We start from the raw sequence: 20,165 nt of genomic DNA, 5'->3' as shown, positions 1-20,165 counted from the left end.
GCATATATCTTCCCATGATGACTACATATATCTTCCCATAATATTTTTCTGTCTTTCACAAAATTTGATGCATAAACGAAGGAACAAAAGAACTCCTCTTCCCTACCTTCCAGCAAAACCGAGCAGGTGATCATTTGACTGCTTTTGAAAACAGGGGTTAGTCTCGCACTATCTCTCCACACCACCCAAATGTGACCTAACTGATGTGATTCATAGTTGTTTAATGATGACCAGCCACTAAAAATAGATGATAAAATATTTGATGCTCTACTTTCCTTGACTCTTGTCTCAAGAAGGCATCCAAACTGCAGAGAACTGTTATTTACCCATTCACGAATTATGGAATGCTTTGAAGATTTGTTTAGACCGCGGACATTCCAGAAGAAACGACATTTATTGACGGGGTCTGCCCCTTTTTGGGGCAGGTGGGATCTTTGTGTGAGTTGCATTAGAGCCAGAGGTCACTTTGTGCATAGATTTTGAAGTTCGCGGAAGGGAGGGACGAGTTCCCTGCGCATCCACTACTTTCAAGTTATCTATATGTTCCTCTTCTTTCTTCTTTGTTTCAATTTCACCTTCTTCAGTTTCAATATCTTCGTCTCCCATTGCCAGAGGTGAATAACGTGACGGGAAATAAGACTAGCTTGCTTCTCCTGTGTTACTACCCGTGAATGGTTAGTCTTAGTTGGCGAGACCTCTTGCCAAGTCTCCGCTGTTATCATTTCTACCACACTACCACTATTTTCATCATTTGTATCTTTTTGCGGCTGAGAGTGAGCTGTTTGAATTTGTAGAACAGGAGCAGACTGATCGGGAACTTTTTCTATCAGAGGGTCAGATATAGAAGGAGACTCTATTTTTTCTTCTGCTTCCATTACAACTGCAGCTGACTGTAGTATGGACTGTTCTTTTTGGACTTCTTTGGCAAGACACACATCCTGTAGATGACCCCACTTGTAGCAAGTAAAACATTTTGGCGGCAGCCAAGGGTATGTATATTCAACCACTGCATTGACTCCTTTGTCTGACTGAAAACGGAATGATTTTGGCAGAATTTTTGTGAGATCCACCTCCACAAATACCTTTGCTTCTTCAAAACTTTTGCAGAGTTCTGTTTCTGGGTGAAGCCTCTTTGGCTCTCCCACTGGACTTGAGAGAAAGCTAATTCCTTCCCAGGAAAACATTGAAAGCGGAACATTCTTCAAAGTTACCCACATAGGCCTCGTTTTAATCTCAGGCTGAGCATCTTCGATTATTGGTGTCCACTTGGAGACCAACATTGTCATATTGGCTATGTTCCACATTCCTCGACGGAGAACCCTAGCCCTGACCGAACTGTCCCTAATTCTGAACTTGATTGTGTTATTGCTTACCTCATAAGCATCAATCTGCACTGTTTTGTCCCCTAAGGGCCAGATTTTGTTCACTATGACGTGAACTTTGGCAACATGTGGAGCTGTGGATGGAAATCGACCAATGATCAGATCTTCCCATAAAGGTGTTGAGCCTTCAAGGATCTCATCTGGTACATTGACGACTTGATCTCCATCTACCGTGGTGACGTTGAAACTGTGTTTCTTCAAGGTTGGCTTATTCTGAACGATGGCTGAGTACGAGAGCCTCTGTGATAGTGTTGGGGTAGTTTCTAGGTTCGAAGGGGCTGTCCCCATCTCCACCGGAGCCGCCATATCGGAGAGAAACGGCGGCCAATCCGCCGGAGCTGCTTGAGTGAGCCTTACGATAGTAAAACCCTAGTTCGCCTTCCAACTTTTGAAAACTCTCTGTAACCTTGTGTCACAAAACAACAATTAGTACTAAGGACAAGGGATTTGTTTAGTTTCCATTGGACTTATCTTTTCTTATCCTTTAGGTTAATCTTTCTCTATATAAGCATGTAACCATCGATACTTGTTCAATAGGAAAAAGCAGAGCAATTCATTACTTTAGCAATTAGCAACAAATAAATGTTAAAAAAACTCATAGGTTTCATATTTTCGAGCAAAGATTAGTCTCTCTCCATGACAACTTTCATCAGTCTCATGTTTTCCTGCAAAAGAATGTTGATAAAGAGCCTGAATAAGCACAGTCAAAGAAAAGGAAAAAAATCTACCTCTACCTCCCAAAATCCAACTACCGAATTTCATAAACATATTCAACAACTCCAAATTAGAATAATAGAGTTCTAGTAACCCTGAATATATAATAGGGTATACTCAAGTTGAGTAACTCAACCCGTAGTATATGTATCATAATCATACCATCTCATGAAACGTTGAATTTATGAACATGTGACTTCTTGAATGCAATTGATATACCTTTGTGCTTGCAAATATGAGAACTCTATTATGTAGCTTAAACTCTTAACGAGACCCTTCGTATTTGTTTGTGTGTCAGGTTGATCATCGCTGCCATCTTTGTTATGGTATGCGGCTATGAGGGGATGGTTATTCCGTTGAAGAGGATGATTCATCTGAGCCATGAACTCGATCTTACTCAGCTTGGGGCATTTGATTCTTCTCGGCATGAAAGATGTTACAGTCTCCTGTCCACGGAGCTTTCAACTTCCCTATTGAAAGAGACGCTAATCGACTTCTCTCAGCGTAGGATACTTTTATTTGTTATGTTTCTTGATTTGATTCCATCTCTAAACCTACTTCCTAAAGATCTTTTCCTTCTGTTATTGTTTTGCTTTCATCACAGGCTTTACTACACGACATTACAAATTAGGAAACCGCCAAGAGAGTTCAATGTGGTAATTGACACGGGAAGTAATGTTTTATGGGTTAGCTGCATTTCATGCGTCGGTTGCCCTCTTCAGGTATCACTTTCCTTCATATATATAGCATTTCAATTTTGTGAAACATTTTCTTCATGATTTTGCTTTGGTTTTATATCTGATCACTTGTTTTGCCTCTGTTTTGTGGCAGAATGTTACTTTCTTCGATCCTGGAGCCTCATCAGCAGCTGTAAAGCTTGCATGTTCTGACAAGAGGTTCTTCTCGGATCTATTAAAGAAATTAGTCATCACTTCGTAAGATCCTATTGCTCTCTTTTTCTTTTGGTATATTTACTTATGTTTTCCTTATGTTTTGCTTATATTTTGCTTATATGGTTCTTGACTTTTGCTCAAATTAGATCATCAATTTTTTTTCTTATTTTAATACAATATTTCTTTTGAAATATCTCAAATGTAAATAACATCTTCAAAACTATTGAATTCTACATTTTTTTTTTTGCTACTTTTTCATTCTACAATATCTTAACTTTGTTTTGAGTTAAGTTGAGTCATGTCCATAACTCATAGATAACTCAAAAATGTTACCAGTCATGAACTATAATAAGTTTTTGAGCTTAAGTTTCGTTACAATGTGTTATGGCTTATTTACAATTTGTAATCTTTAATGTGTGATTGGTTGGTCAAATGCAGAAAGCTAACAAGACAGAAAGCTTCACAACAACATTGTAAGAGAAATAACACCAAGTAGTAAAACAGCTAAACGATGATCATTCTTTAATTGGCTTTGGTCAGATTAGTTTCGGACATGTGTGTGTTTGTGTGTTTTTCAGACTAGTTTCAGATTACGTTGGTTTATTTTCTCTGCGCATTTATTAGATATCATGGTTTGAATAATTGTGTTACAAGTTGAGAGTTAGAAAGTGATTTTTCTTTCCCAAAAAAAAAAAAGCTGTGAGGTAAAGAAATAAAAAGGATTCGCTTTTGTTATATCCCAACTTTCCATAATTTACAGAAAACCCCCCAAACTTTCTCGTAAATAAAAAACCATACGAAACTTATGTTGACCATGAAAATTAAACCCAAAAAAGTCAACACCCATTTTAAAGTTCCTCAAATCATTCCCGCCTTGATATTTTTTTGTTCTCATCAACATTTTAAAACAGAGGAGGTAGAGAAAAATCATAACTCAAAATTCTTTGTTAGCTTTTTGTCTCTCTGTTTCATGAATCATCGTTTTGATGTCTCTTTGTATAATGATCAACTGAATTTTTGTTCCTAACTTGAGATTACTTTTTTAAGTTTAGATTTTCTTAGTTTATTACATTGTTTGAGGTTAAAGAGTAAAGACAATGCTTTTGTTTCTCTTTCGATTTTGTGTCCTTTGTATTTGTTCTTCTATATATGTTGTTCCACGGAGATAATCCTGATTCTTGTCTTAGTTTCATGTCAATAGTTAGTTAAAATCTGAGACAAATACTATGTTTTAGTTAATTGACATCATTATTTTTGATGTTTTAGTTAGTTATTTATTACCTTTGATGTTAATTAACTGATACAACTGCTTAATGTGTGTTGTAGGATCCTCGTGCTGTTCTTATTGGACTACTGGTAGTTTTGTCTACATTTCAACATCTGAACAATGGGGCAAGGTATTATGAGGTATGTATTAGAGACAAGGATTCTCTCAACGTCTATTATGAGGTATGTATTAGAGACAAGGATTCTCTCAACGTCTTTTAATAGTCTAAGTCTCTCTCAACGAAAAAAAAAAAATGGGTTCTCTCTCAACGAGTGTTAGCCTAGGAAATTAAAGTAGCAAATCCTGTTATGATATGAACCTTAAATTTCAAGAATAATTTAAGCAAAAGCTTCCCTTTAACCCAACCCTCTCTTAGAGAATCTATATATATAATAGGAGAGTTTTCTCTCCTCTTGGGTGTCCACATCATCACCAAATTAATATGATGGATCCCACCAATAATTATTTTAAAATATTTAATTTTATAGTTAATTACATCTAATTATCTAAGAAGTAATTTTCAATTAATGCATAATTTTAAATAAAGGTTACTTGAATAATAATAACACAAGTGTAACATATATACATATAAAACACTTAAAATTAAATTTTTGCTAATATATAACTTAAAATGAACATAATCCCTAAATATATAATTAATTAAGAAATAAAAAAATAATAATGAAAAGTCATAAAAATACAAATGTTATTTAAGATGGGCAAAATGATTCTTAATGAAATTTACTATACAAGTAATTTTCAATTAATGCATAATTTTAAATAAAGGTTACTTGAATAATAATAACACAAGTGTAACATATATACATATAAAACACTTAAAATTAAATTTTTGCTAATATATAACTTAAAATGAACATAATCCCTAAATATATAATTAAGAAATAAAAAATAATAATGAAAATTTCATAGAAATACCAATGTTATTTAAGATGGGCAAAATGATTCTTAATGAAATTTATTATACAATTACAAAAAATAATAACTTATTAAGAATAAAAAATAAAAAACGTTTAAAAACTATCATTTTTTGAGAATAATAAGGAGACCTCAAATATAATTTAGGATGAACAAAAGAATTGAATTGAAATGGAAGACTATAAGAGTTTTTTTTAATAATAAGAAGATATTCATATTTGTTGGAAACATTAACTTGAAGAGATGATAATGAAGTGGAAGAAATCTATTTAAAATAGTATATTTTTAGATTAAAAATAAATGGTTAAATGTTATAGTAAACTTATGATTGTATAAGTTTTCTTAAGATATAAGAAATAATTCATTTTTAAAATTGGAAATTATATTTCAAGAAAGTAAAAGTATAAATTCACATTTACGAAAAAATAGAAAAATTGATTGTATCTTAATATTAAATTATAGTAAATATATAACAACTGAAATAATATAATTATATTTATATTATTGTTTGCTTTCTAGATAAAAAAGTGAAAATATTTAAATATAGGTAAAAATCTAAATAAGCGTTGAGACAATTTTCATAAATATATATCTTCCGTAAAAGTATATTACACTCAAACGTGAAAATCATATAATTAATAAGAGAAAATAGACTAAGAAGAAGAAAATGAGAAAATAGTTTTGAGTTAAGAATGAATTCAAAGTTTTATTATATGTAAATGAGCATAGAAGATAAAAGAAGAGTAGATGTTGGGAGGCAAACAAGTGCATCATAGAAGATGGCGAAAAAATGATAGAAAAAAATGTTTGAAGAGGAATTGACTAATGCTTGAAGCATCGGATATATGTATGCACATGACTTAAGTAAATTCATCGGATATATTGATGCACTACCGGATAGTTTGATTTAGTAAACCAGACTATCATATTCAACATTGAGTTAAATCATTGAACCATGTAATAAAGCGTTGTAGGATTGATAAGATAAGATAAGGACATTCATGATTTTATCAAAAAATTTCTTAATGCATGATTGTCTTGCTTCAATAGGTAAATTGTGCTCTCCAAATCTATTGAAGCAGCATGAATATTACATTTATACATTTTCATAAAATTGATATTCAAACTCAGCAAATTTACTTTTATTATGGGGTATGATTATGTTAAAATTTCGAGATAGATATACTTACAAGATCTGATTATGGAATAAACTCTCTTTTTGACAAAAGTTCATGGATGACTACCAAGACCGATTCATCTGATATTACTTTTGTTATTACGTGGTACATACTAAATATTTTTGATAATTTCTATGTTGTGTACTGTTTTGTAAAACAAGTATGAATATGTATAGTTTTGAAATTCAAATGATTATGATTATTTTTAACATTTTGTATTGTTGCCAGTTTAAAGTTGATATCCCGCGCAACGCGCGGACGAGTAAATCTAGTTAGGTTAATTGTTGGAACTTGGTTTCTTATCTTATTATATAAAGTATGGTTTTCAAAGTTAATAACTCACGTGATCGTGACACGTGTCAAATCTATCAATCTTAGATTTTGCCATATGTCAAATAAATATTTCCTTTTTAATAGTTAAAAAGAAAAAAGATAATTATAAATTTAAATAGTTTTAAATGTAAAAAGTATAAGGAAATTATACCTATATTTCCATAAGAGATTTTGTCATATGGCAAACAAAAATTTGGTTTTAACAAACTAAATATTGTAAAAAGATAATTATAACAAATTTATAAATTTAAAGAGTTTCATAATATAAAAAGATTATTATAAGGAAAGTATATGTATATATAAAGAAATTATGTGTGTATTGTTCATAAAAATAGAAATTATAAAATAATGCTAAACGTTTTATTTATGAGTTACTAACTGTACAAAAAAAAGATTTAAGAATATGATAATTTTTTTAAGTAAATTATATAATTTATATTAATCATATAAGAAAAAGGATTGTAAATACTCACCTCTACAGAAAAAAATAGATTGTCTCATTCTCACCAAGCAAACTAATTTCTTGAGACACTATCATTTCTTTAATTTCATTCTATTAGTAAAGTTTTTCCTCACTACAGGAAATGTGGGTATTGATAGCACTAAAAGATAGCGTTTTTTATGTCTCTGCTATGTTTTACTTAATAGATAGCGTTTTCTGAATTGTAAACGCTATAAATGATTGAAGCGGGATATATGCAATTCACGCGGCCAATTTTCGGGTTACTAAAGTCTCTTTCCCGCTATTGAAAATGTTAAGAGGGAAAATTGTGAAATTTTGTCTAAGGCAAAATTAAAGAAAACTTTTTCATTTTTTCCCTAAAGCAAAAAAAAAATCTAACTTCTTCTCTCGACTTCTCTAACAGAGAACAAAAAAAATCTTCAACTCATCTCCCTCTCGATCTAAGTCGGTTTCTATCGATCTCGAACAGGTATGTTCTCATTCGATCTGAGCCGTTTGATTTCTTTGTTCTCTGGAAAACCAATTTGATTTGGGGTTGTGTGAAATCGATTTTGAATTCCAAATTCAAAATCGATTTTGATTTTGGGTTCTCATTCTTACACTTAGTTAACATGCATGTCGAAGTCTGGCACATATATTGTTTCAATTGTGAAATCGATTTTGATTTTGGGTTTTAATTCGAAGTTTGGGTTTTGATTATGATTTTTGGTTTCGATTTTATGTTGATTGAAACTGTTCTTCATCAGTTTCAGAAAATGGCAAAGACAAGAGGAGGAGGTCAAGTTTGTGCTCGTCGTAGTAGGCGTAATCAAGGCTTGGAGGTAGAAGATGTTGCTCCTGCAACAACACTAAAGGTTAATAAGAAGGTGAATAAGAAGAAAACAACAAATAAAGTGGCTCGGAGAAGAAGTAGTACTAGAGCCAAGAAAGTGGCTGCTGTAGATGATGAGGTAGAAGATGTTACACCGAAAGTGGCTGCTGTAGATGATGAGGTAGAAGATGTAACACCAGAAGCTGTGGAAGAAGAAAAGGGTAATGACAAAGATATAACACCGGAGGCTGATCAGACTGAGAAAGCAATGTGTGAAGATGAGAATGAAGGAGAAGGATGTTTGACTGGACAAGGCCAGGAGGAGGATGAAGAAGAAGTTGCCAATATAGAAGAAGAAGCTTGTTTGACTGGACAGGACCAGCAGGAGTATCATCAAGAAGAAGCTGCCACTATGTTGGCAATGGTCAAGATAAAGAAGTTGCCAATATGGAAGACTGATGAAGGAAGTCAGGTACCAGAAGAAAGAGTTAAAGTAAGAAGAAAAAGAGGACCAACAAAGATGCGTAAAGTGGCTGAAAATCCTAATGAAAGGGTTTCAGTTTCTTTCACTGACTTTGGTGATCATGTTGGAACTGGTTCAGTAAGATTATCATCTTTTCTTGGTGTTCTCGTGAGTCAGTTCATTCCGGTTACAATTTCTGATTGGAGAGAAGTTGATGCAGCGACTAAAGAAACATTGTGGGAACAAATTCAGGTATATATTTATATATATGCAACTAATTTTTTGTTTAACAGATATGGAACATGTTTGACCTTTGCTTGTTGTACTTGATGCAGGGGAGGTTTGACATGGAAGAAGAATGGAAAAAAGCTGTTATTATGAAGCAAATGTGTAATATCTTTAGGGGTATGAAGTCAAGGCTAGTGACAAAAGTACGTGCTGCTGAGACAGCTGCTGATATACTAGCTTTAAAACCTAGCAACATCCCATCCATTCAAGTGTGGAACTCTTGGGTTAAGAGCAAGACTAGCAAAGCTTTTACGGTTAGTATGAAGTTTATATGTTTATATGTCATGTCTTATAGATTTAATCACACTCATATTTATAATGTAGGAAGTAAGTAACAAGATGAGGAAGTTGAGACATGATCAGATTCCTCAAACCTCCAGCCGCAAAGGATTGGTTCGTTTAGCTGATGATATGGTAATAATAGTTGTCAATATCTATATATATTGTATATCTTGTTAGCATAAAATGGTACTGAGATATGCATATGTACTTTATATAGAAAAAAAAGAGTTCAAACCCAAGTAAGGTGACTAGGACTAAGGTATGGTTAGCGGGACACACTCATGCTGATGGTAGACCTGTGAAGCCTCAATTTGCTGAGACTATTGTAAGAATTCTGGAACTTGTTATATTGTGTGTAAGTAATGCATCATGATCAATGAGTTTTAATATTGTGTTTGAATGTTTGTCTCAGAAACAAATACAATCACTTGATAGTGAAATGGACTCTACATCAGCTGCTGATAACATAAGGGAAGATGCTGTGAGCCAGATTTTGGGAAAAGACAAACCTGGACGAGTAAGGGGGTTTGGTAGAGGGATCACGGGTACTAAGTTAGCGTTTATGCAAGCTAGAGACGCAAAAATGGCAGAAATGAAAAGTGAGATTGATGAGTTGAAGGGAATGTTTAGAGACTTAGCTGGAAAGAAGGTAATCCTTTTCATTACATTTAGTCAATTGGTCTGGTTTTAAGACATTAACAAAATTCCTTTTCCTTATCTCAGAAAAGTTATTGTGAGACTGAAACATGTGAGAGTAGTGGTGTATTCAAAGTAGGAGATAGAGTACAACTACTGGATTGGATTCATTCAAGAGAAGTAGTTGTTGGTGAAGGAGAATTCTGTTCTGATGAACCGATGTACAAAATTGGTCGTGTACCAATTGGTCCTAATGCAGTGGCTGTCATTGTTAGTTCTGTACTAAGCTCAACAGCTTCTCTCTGGAGGCCTACATCAGATGTGTTATATCTTAAGGAAGCTGTTGGATGCAAAATATCTTGGCCAATGGACAAAGTGCTTAGGGTTCCATTCACTTCTGAAGATGTATCCTTAGGGGTAAAGTTTTAAATTCCAATATCATTTTCTTTTGGTGAATTGATATATATCTAATCATTAGCCTCTTACATTTTAGCCAAACAAGGAAGGTGAAACTCGAAGCTGCAAAATATTTGATTGGGAAAATATAGAGAATGATGAGCTTATTGCTGAAGGTATCGTGTGCTCATCTAACTCCAAAGAGAGGGTTAACAATATTCCTCTAGGTCCGGGTGCTGTTAGTCTTCAAGTTGTGAAGGTGTTCAATTTTAATGCTCCTTTGTGGAGGCCAACTGCTGATATTAGTGTAATTGGTGAAGCAATTCATGAAAAAATCGCATGGCCAGTCCTAAAGATTGATGTCACGGCTACAGCCACTCCAGAACCAACACTAACTAAATCAGTGGTATGTTATTGAAATTAAGTTTTTCATTTGTTTGTCTGTTGATTGATGTTGGGACTTTCATTGATGTTGGAACTTGCTTCTATTATTTGCTTTGAGTTGTAGAGTCCAGGCAGCAATAGTTCCACCAAAAGTCCAAAGCAGAAGTGTGTTCTTTTAGACTGCAACAATTCTGGTCGTATTGTAGCTGAAGGAACAGTGATGTCAACAGATCCAGAAGATAAGTGCCATAATGTGCCCCTCGGTCCAAATGCAAGCAAGGTCTCTGTAGATTTGATTAAGATTGGTAATGCAAAGGTCTGGAGGCCAAATTCAGAGTTTGTATTCATTTCTGATGCAGTAGGTTCAGTTGTACCTTGGCCAACCGAGAAAGTGAAGTTTGTGTGAAACTTAGCCAATTGTGATATTGGTACTTTGTGTAATATTATGGTATTGGTACTTTGTGTAATATTATGGTATTGGTACTTTGTGTAATATTATGGTATAAATTAAACTCTAAATTAAAGTTAAAATCTTAAATTAAATCTCCAAACCCTAACCCTTAACCCTAAACCCTAAACCCTAACCCTAAATTAAAGTTAAAATCCTAATTAAATTAAATCTTTAAACTCTAAATTAAAGTTTAAACTATAACACATAAATACTTGAGTAAAAAAATCTAAATCCCAAAGTTTAAACCCTAAACCCTAACCCTAAACCCTAAACCCTAAACCCTAAACTCTAAATTAAAGTTAAAATCCTAATTAAATTAAATCTTTAAAACTCTAAATTAAAGTTTAAACTATAAAACATAAATACTTGAGTAAAAAAATCTAAATTCCAAAGTTTAAACCCTAAACCCTAAACTATGCCTTAGTGTATATGAACATATAAGTTAGATAGTTGGAATACTAACCTATATTAATTGTTCTTAATTTTAAAATTTTATACTTATAAGAAAAAATATTCTAAAAATTGAAATACATATATTGTATTTTTAAAGAAATAATTTATATTTTTTTCATTAATAAAAAATTTTATATGATAATTTTATGATTTTTTCATTACTAGCCAATGAGAACTCACCTCCCACATTGTGGGACGAATCCTGCACCGTTAGATCGCGCCGACTTTGATCTGAGCCGTCCTTTTTTATTGTTGACGCGATTAATATACACCCTTGATCTGTATCGCTGATTTGATCTGAGCCGTTCATGTTCTTAGCCAATAAGCAGTAACTACCGAGATTGCAAGCTTATTGAACCTAGACCGTTGATTCGATTCACTAATTTTGATCCCAGCCGTTCATTTTTTTCCAACAGAACTCGATTTAGGGTTTATCATTTCAGAACACAAATTTTCAGAGAACTCGATTTCCCCAACTCGATTTTACCAAAAGTTCATCATTTCAGAACGGATTCATCTCCATCGTGACCAAATGGATAAGACGTGGATCTCGCTGCCAAGGTATACACTTAATTCTATCGAGCTTACTTATATTATCTGATTGAAAGAAATCTGAATTCTTTTCCAATTGACAATGTAGGAATACTACCGAGTACTCAGAAGGAGCAACGAATTTCGCCAATTCATCTGCAAGAAGATTGGGAAATCTATCTGAAATGCTATGCCCATGTAGAGATTGCCGCAATTTATGCCATCAGTCTATAGAGGAAATTGTTGAGCATCTAGTGCTTAGGGGTATGGATAAGAAGTATAAGACTTCTTGTTGGAATTTTCATGGTGAAAAAAGAGCAGATACAGAAGACAATGCTCCTCAACATGAAACAGAGGCATTTGACTTGTTTAAGACAGCATTTTCTATGGGTGATGATGATGATGATGAAGCATTAGAGGCAAACGACGATGAAGCAGTAGAGGAAACTGAGTTTAGGAAAAAGTTAAGAGAAGCTGAAACTCCATTGTACTCTGATTGTATCAAATACACAAAGGTTTCAGCAATTATGGGACTTTACAGATTCAAGGTTAAGAGTGGTGTGTCGGAGAACTACTTTGATCAGCTGTTGGGTTTAATTCAGGACATGCTACCTGAAGACAATATACTTCCGAAGAGTTTAGCTGCAATCAAGAAATTCCTGAAGATATTTGGTTTCGGATATGAAAATATTCATGCTTGCAAGAACGATTGCATACTATATAGGAAGGAGTTTGAGAAGTTAGATAGCTGTCCAAGATGCAAAGTTTCAAGATGGGAAAAGGATAAGCATAGTAATGAGATAAAGGTTGGGATTCCAGCAAAGGTCCTTAGATATTTTCCAATCAAGGACAGATTTAAGAGGATGTTTAGATCAAAAAAGATGGCTGAAGATTTGAGGTGGCACTATACGAATGGCAGTGAAGATGGTACAATGCGACACCCCGTTGATTCTATCCAGTGGGCACAAGTGAATGATAAATGGCCAGACTTTGCTGCTGAACCAAGGAATCTTCGACTTGGAATTTCTTCAGATGGGATGAACCCTTTCTCCATGCAAAACACTAATCACAGCACATGGCCAGTGATGTTGGTGAACTATAACACGCCTCCAACTATGTGTATGAAGGCTGAGAATATAATGTTGACTTTGTTGATCCCTGGTCCAACAGCTCCTGGTAATAACATAGATGTTTACTTGGCACCACTGATAGACGATTTAAAAGATTTGTGGGCTGAGGGTATTGAAGTTTATGACTCATTTGCAAAGGAGAATTTCACACTTAGAGCCATGCTGCTTTGGAGTATCAGTGACTATCCAGCCTTAGGATCATTGTCTGGATGTAAAGTGAAAGGGAAACAAGCTTGCAATGTATGTGGAAAGCATACACCTTCCAGATGGCTTAAGTTTAGCCGTAAGTTTGTCTATATGGGGAATAGAAAGAGACTACCGCCTGGCCATCGTTACAGATATAAAAAAGCTTGGTTTGACAACACTGTTGAGGAAGGGACTGCCAATAGGATACAAACTGGCTCTGAAATATATGAGACACTACAAGCTTTTAGGAATGATTTTGGAAAACCTCTAGATAAGGAAACTAAAAGAAAAAGAACTGAGTTGGATCAAGATGAGGTGGTTGAAGAAGAAGAGTGTGAAGAATCAAATGATTTATGGCGGTGGAAGAAGAGATCAATATTCTTTGAACTATCTTACTGGAAGGTAATGTAAACTATTTGAACTATATTCTCTTATTGTTGGATCTGAATAAGCTTAACAGTTTCTTATTTAATGTGTTAGGATTTGCTTGTTCGTCACAATATTGATGTTATGCACGTAGAAAAGAACATCTCAGATGCTATATTGTCTATCTTGATGCAAAGTGCTAAGTCAAAAGATGGTTTGAAAGCAAGAAAAGACTTAGAAGATATTGGAATCAGAAATCACTTGCACACAGAGGTCCGGGGAAAGAAAACATACTTACCTCCAGCAGCCTATTGGTTATCCAAGAAAGAGAAGACAATTTTCTGCCAAAGATTATCTAAGTTTAGAGGTCCTGATGGTTATTGTGGTAATATTGCAAATAGTGTTTCAGTTACCCCTCCAAATATAGGTAGTTTAAAGTCGCATGATCATCATGTCCTAGTACAGAACTTGTTACCAGCTGCATTAAGAGGGTTGTTACATAAGGGTCCTAGGATTGCCATAAATAGATTATGCAGTTACTTCAACAGGTTGTGTCAGCGCATCATCGACCCGGAGAAACTTATGACAATGGAGACAGAGTTTGTGGAAACAATGTGTCAACTGGAGCGCTTCTTCCCTCCATCCCTTTTTGATATCATGTTCCACCTTCCAATACATCTATCAAAAGAAGCACGTTTGGGAGGACCAGTACACTTTCGCTGGATGTATCCATTTGAAAGGTTTGATATATGTACTCATTTGATTCAATATATGTATTTACTGCAATGATATTGGACTAATATTCATTTCTTGACTGAGTTATAGGTACATGAAAACACTTAAGGCTTTTGTTAAGAATCATGCAAGGCCAGAAGCATGTATGGCTGAGGGGTATTTAGCTGGAGAATGCGTTGCATTTTGTTTAGAGTTCCTTAAAGATTCAGTACCAGTTCAAGAAACAGTTAATCGCAATGAAGATATTGAGGCTGATAGAAGCGTGGTTGAAGGTCGACCTCTGCAGAAGGGTATAGAAGTTACCCTATCAGATAAAGATAGAGACAATGCACATCGCTATGTGCTAATGAACATGGCATCTTTGGATCCTTATGTAGAGTAAGAGGTTACCCTTTATGTCTCATCTACTAATTATGATTATAATTTCATTCTCAAGACTGTTGTTTAATGTAAAATCAGGATGCATTTGGAAGAATTACAAGCTAATGATGCTCGATGTGCTAAAAGTGAAACTTTGTTATGGAAAAACCATACTGAGCAGTTTGCACAATGGCTTAAAAAAAAGGTTTACAGCTGCAACTTGTCTTCTTGATTATTTGTTATACAGCTTGTTAAATTGACTGGTTAGCTTGATGTCTGGTTTTCTTGGCACAGAATTGTTAGCTTCATGATCATGTTTTGCTTAATGACTGGTTAGCTTAGCTTGTAGCTTGATGTCTGGTTTTCTTGGCACAGAATTGTTAGCTTCATGATCATGTTTTGCTTAATGACTGGTTAGCTTAGCTTGTAGCTTGTTGTCTGGTTTTCTTGGCACAGAATTGTTAGCTTCATGATCATGTTTTGCTTAATGACTGGTTAGCTTAGCTTGTAGCTTGATGTCTGGTTTTCTTGGCACAGAATTGTTAGCTTCATGATCATGTTTTGCTTAATGACTTATGAAGCATTTAGCATGTGTAGATCAAGTGCTCGAGATATGAGACAAGTCGCTGATGTGCTTACATATTATGGAGTGATAAAGGAGATTTTACTTATGGACTATGACATGTTCAAAGTGCCGCTGTTTAGATGCAATTGGGCTAACACAGGGAATGGTGTGAAGGAGGAAGATGGTTTCACTCTTGTTAACCTTCATATGAACCAAACAGCCTATTTGAAAGATCCATTCATTCTACCTTCTCAAGCAAAACAGGTTTTCTATTCTAGGGAAGATGATAATTCAAATTGGTATGTTGTTATGAGAGCACCACCTAGAGGCTATCATGAATTGGAAACAGAAAAGGATTTAGGTGGTGCACCTTTGCCTGTACAAGAAGTCGATGATTTGGATGATGAAGCTTTTGATGATGATAGTGTTTATGTTAGGGATGATTGTGAAGGCTTGTTAGTGGTAGATTGATAGGTATGTTTGTGGTTTTTGTAAACAATGAAAATTGAAATGGGTTATTAAACATTTTAATGGTATTTTTGTTTTTACAAATATTATATTTAAATTAAAATATAATTCGTAATTATTTATTATTTTGAATAATTTAAAAACAAACTAATAACACAAAACAGATGCTATCTTTGCTATAGGTAAAATCTAATTAACGAGTTTTAATAACATCTTTATCACGCTATTATAAACATTAACAATTGCACAAAAGACAACGCTATCGTTGTATACTTAACTATTGCACAACTAAAAACCGCTATCAAAAGTGTCCGACTTTCTATAACGGGCGATGTCAGAGCGCTTAAGGAAACGCTATGGTAGATGAATAATTGCGTTTTTCGGCCGCTATTAATACCCACATTTCCTGTAGTGCCTCTCTTTTTTTGGTCATAAATTATTTTTAAGATAATATTAGTAACTAACCTTTGACTAAAAAATAATTAAGGAAATAGCATTGAGTCAAAAAAACCTTTAGAAACTAATATTTTTCAGCGATGAAATAGCCTTCAAACAAAAGACAAAACATACATGTAATTAGGATTTAAAAAACAAAAAATAAACACTAATAACAGGAAATCTAAAAATAAAGAAAATCAATACTAGAATTTTGACGACGAAAGAGAGACATCCACCTAGAATCAGAGGAAAAAACAATGTCATTAAATATAATAGCATATCATACTAAAAGAAATAGAAGTAGCATGTGATTGTTAATGGAAGTGACGATGGTGGTGGTGTATGGTTACGGATATGGTGATAGATTGACTTTAAGAACAACATGAATCATGTAAAAATTATTTATCATTTATTAGAAATATATCATGTCATTTATATATATATATATATATATATATATATACTTTGAATTACAATGGTTTTCTAAATATAGGATGTTATATTTAGATCCAAAGAATATATGGCGATGGAGGCAAATTAAGAAATTATGAACGGCAATGGACATAGACTAGAATTGTTGTCGGAAAGAGGCTCGGCTCGATGCTAGAGAAAATAAAAGAGGAGAAATAAGATCAGTTGGAAAAGATGAGAAGAGGCGGTAATGGTGGTGTTGGTGATAAATAGACCAAGATTTATATTAGATGATTTAATAATTAGTATAAAATAACTACAAATTGTGTTTTATATTGTGCGTTATGCATAATAAATCTATTTAAAAAATAATGAAAATGTTGCATTTTCTAAAATTAAAACATAGCTGTTTATATAATTTTAGTTAAACTTTATAAAAATAAGTGACAATTTCGACCAGCAACCCGTGCAACGCACGGATCCATATCTAGTTAATCATAAAGAGTCTCTATATAGACTCACGTACAAGCCGACTTAACATAATTAAAAAGGAAAAACACCAAAACTAATCTTAATGCAAAAAGGAAAAATACGTAAATCTTAATTAAATACTTTGGGCTCAAGTTAAGGCTTTATGGTTCTACGTGATACCGTAATCCGTATCATGTTCTTGAACCTTTTGAAAGTCAATCCTAAGTTTCTTCACCTCACTTTTGACTCCACTGTGTCACAAAACAACAATAATAGACGGTTTAGTGTAGGATATTTTCCTATTATGTTAACGACTAATCTTTTCTTATGTAGCTTAAACTCTTAACGAGACCATTCATATTTGTTTGTTTGTCAGGTTGATCATCGTTGCCATCTTTGTTATGGTATGGGGATACGAGTACGAGGGGACGGTTCGTCCATTGAAGAGGATGATTCCGCCGAGCCATGAACTCGATCTTACTCAGCTTGGGGCATTTGATTCTGCTCGGCATGGAAGGATGTTACAGTCTCATGTCCATGGAGCCTTCAGTTTTCCGGTTGAAAGAGGCACAAATCCGATTTCCAGGTGAAAAAAACTCACTAGTTGGTTTCTTATATGTTTAGAATTTCCCTAATAAGAGATTTGCTTTATGACAGGATTTACTACACGACATTACAAATTGGGACACCGCCAAGAGAGTTCAATGTGGTAATTGACACCGGAAGTGATGTTTTATGGGTTAGCTGCATTTCTTGCGTCGGTTGCCCTCTTCAGGTATAACTTTTCTTCATATATATAGCATTTCAATTTTCTTCATGATTTTGCTTTGTTTTTGTATCTGATAACTTGTTTTGCCTCTGTTTTGTGGTAGAATGTTACTTTCTTTGATCCTGGAGCCTCATCCTCAGCTGTAAAGCTGGCATGTTCTGACAAGAGGTGTTTCTCGGATCTACATAAGAAATCTGGTTGTTCTCCACTTGAGTACAAGGTGGAGTACAGTGATGGAAGTTTCACCTCCGGCTACTACATCTCAGATCTCATTTCCTTTGAGACAGTTATGTCCAGTAACTTGACCGTAAAGTCATCTGCTCCGTTTGTTTTCGGGTAAATTTATTATTTTACGTTATTATGTTTTCTTGTAGAAGCAATGCAAAGTCTTAGAATATTTGGTTGAACCAAATATGAATATTAGCCAGTTTAACCAGATAATCCATGAGAACCTAAATTTTCATACTTTATAACACGCTCTTGATCTTCCAAACTCATCCAGTTTATAAACTTAACTCCTAAAGCATAAAGCTCACTCTGTTTTTTGGTCATATGTTTACTTCTAAGAATGGAATTCTATTTTTAGCTATGTCATGTCCCTGTTTTGTTGATTTTTTTCTCCAAACTTGTGTAACCTGTGCTGAGAATTACATTTATGGACTGTTTCTTTGGTGTTTCATTCTTGTGTTTGGAGAAACCTTTGTTGGTAGCTTTGTCATGTGCTGCGAATTACATTTATGGACTGTTTTGAGTGTTTATCTTGTTCTTATTTATGAGAGCAGACTATTTTGCTTTGTTTCTAACGTTTCCATGATTTTCTGCTGACAAACAGGTGTAGCAACTTACATGCTGGACTAATATCACTGCCAGAGACATCGATACATGGCATCGTTGGGTTAGGCAAAGGGCGCTTATTGGTTGTTTCCCAGCTTTCTTCTCAACGCCTTGCTCCGGAAGTTTTCTCGCTCTGTCTCAGTGGAGGTCAAGAGGGTGGAGGTGTAATAATTTTAGGTGAAAACAGATTACCTAATACCGTCTACACACCTCTTGTTCGATCACAGTGAGTTCCCAACCCTTGCAATATAATCCTCAATTCTCTCATATGATGGTTAGTAGAATAGAATTTCTAACCTAACTACAAAATACATTGCTGGACACATTATAATGTCAATTTGAAGACCTTTGCTGTGAATGATCATCGCTGCCATCTTTGTTATGGTATGGGGCTATGAGGGGACGGTTCTTCCGTTGAAGAGGATGATTTATCTGAGCCATGAAATCGATCTTAATCAGCTTGGGGCATTTGATTCTGCTCGGCATGGAAGGTTGTTACAGTCTCCTGTCCGTGGAGCTTTCAACTTTCCGGTTGAAAGAGACGCTAATCGACTTCTCTCAGCGTAGGATCCTTATATCTCCATACTTTTATTTGTTATGTTTCTTGATTTGATTCCATCTCTCAACCTACTTTCTAAAGATATTTTCCTTCTGTTCTTGTTTTGCTTTCATCACAAGCTTTACTAATAAAGTCCGATACATCGGAGAAACTAGATCGGAAAAGTGAGAGAGAATTAAAGAAGATAACAAACTTTTCTTAATCATTCCAATGTTTGTTACAACAACTTAATTATCAAAAATGAGAGTCATTAAGCTTATATACATCACATTAAACCGAGTATTAATCTCAGCTTATTAAACCAAAGTTAACCAGTAACATTGAACCGGTTATATCCTCAATACGCCCCCCTCAAGTCTCTAGCTTGGAACTATCTGGTTCGGAAGAAAGAGACTTGACAAAGACATTTGGCGAAGTAAGTGATGAAACGGACCAGGATGCAAAGCTTTGGTGAGTATGTCAGCATGTTGGTTCTCTGTTGGAACATGTAAAGCTTTAAGATTACCTGACTTGATCTGGTCTCTCACCGTGTGACAATCAATCTCAATGTGTTTCGTTCTTTCATGGAAGACTGGATTCATGGAGATATGTAGAGCGGACTTATTGTCACAAAACAATTTCGCAGGACAAGTAACCTGAACATGTAGATCCTTGAGAAGTTGCTGAAGCCAGATGATCTCACATGTAGCTTGTGCCATACTTTTATATTCAGACTCTATACTGCTTCTACTTGTAACAGCCTGCTTCTTTGACTTCCAAGAAATGAGAGATGTTCCCAAATAAACACAGAATCCTGTTATAGATCGTCTTGTATCCTTACAGGCAGCCCAATCAGCATCAGAAAAGGCATTCAAGCATATCTCAGAATCCACAGAGTACATTAATCCTTGGCCTGGATTTGTCTTAATATACCTGAGGACTTTATGAGCAGCCTGCAAATGAATATCAGATGGTGCAGAAATGAATTGACTTAGTTGATGGACTGCATAAGTGATATCAGGTCTGGTTATGG

At 34.5% G+C, this 20,165-nt stretch overlaps 3 protein-coding genes across 3 annotated transcripts; all 3 read left to right on the top strand.

The window, feature by feature from the left end:
• Nucleotides 1-7,583: 7,583 nt before the first annotated feature.
• LOC110226541 lies at nt 7,584-8,474 on the top strand. The gene is made up of 3 exons (XM_021018481.1): nt 7,584-7,635; nt 7,913-8,391; nt 8,450-8,474. The coding sequence occupies exons 2-3, from the start codon at nt 7,922-7,924 to the stop codon at nt 8,472-8,474; spliced, it is 495 nt and encodes a 164-aa protein (XP_020874140.1). The 5' UTR covers nt 7,584-7,635; nt 7,913-7,921.
• On the top strand, nt 8,438-10,903 carry LOC110226733. The gene is made up of 8 exons (XM_021019281.1): nt 8,438-8,692; nt 8,776-8,982; nt 9,053-9,142; nt 9,228-9,335; nt 9,423-9,659; nt 9,734-10,063; nt 10,140-10,448; nt 10,551-10,903. The coding sequence occupies exons 1-8, from the start codon at nt 8,498-8,500 to the stop codon at nt 10,830-10,832; spliced, it is 1,758 nt and encodes a 585-aa protein (XP_020874940.1). The 5' UTR covers nt 8,438-8,497; the 3' UTR covers nt 10,833-10,903.
• A 6,251-nt stretch (nt 10,904-17,154) lies between these two features.
• Nucleotides 17,155-18,660, top strand: LOC9304541 (aspartic proteinase-like protein 2). Its single transcript, XM_021018480.1, is given in 5 exon segments — nt 17,155-17,270; nt 17,368-17,577; nt 17,649-17,766; nt 17,864-18,056; nt 18,593-18,660. Coding segments are annotated over 5 exon segments (705 nt in total).
• Nucleotides 18,661-20,165: the final 1,505 nt, after the last annotated feature.

This window comes from Arabidopsis lyrata (assembly GCF_000004255.2).
Source record: "Arabidopsis lyrata subsp. lyrata unplaced genomic scaffold ARALYscaffold_7, whole genome shotgun sequence".
Taxonomy (NCBI): Eukaryota; Viridiplantae; Streptophyta; class Magnoliopsida; order Brassicales; family Brassicaceae; genus Arabidopsis; species Arabidopsis lyrata.
The sequence above is the reverse complement of the archived record's forward strand: the minus strand, read 5'-3'. Positions and strand labels throughout refer to the sequence as shown.

Coding starts and splice junctions, on each gene's coding strand:
- LOC110226541 (XM_021018481.1), top strand. CDS start 7,922: ATGGCAAAGACAAGAGGAGGAGGTCAAGTTTGTGCTCGTCGTAGTAGG. Junction 8,392..8,449: donor CAAGAAGAAGCTGCCACTAT/GTTGGCAATGGT, acceptor GAAGGAAGTCAG/GTACCAGAAGAAAGAGTTAA.
- LOC110226733 (XM_021019281.1), top strand. CDS start 8,498: ATGCGTAAAGTGGCTGAAAATCCTAATGAAAGGGTTTCAGTTTCTTTC. Junction 8,983..9,052: donor AGACTAGCAAAGCTTTTACG/GTTAGTATGAAG, acceptor TTTATAATGTAG/GAAGTAAGTAACAAGATGAG. Junction 10,449..10,550: donor CAACACTAACTAAATCAGTG/GTATGTTATTGA, acceptor TTTGAGTTGTAG/AGTCCAGGCAGCAATAGTTC.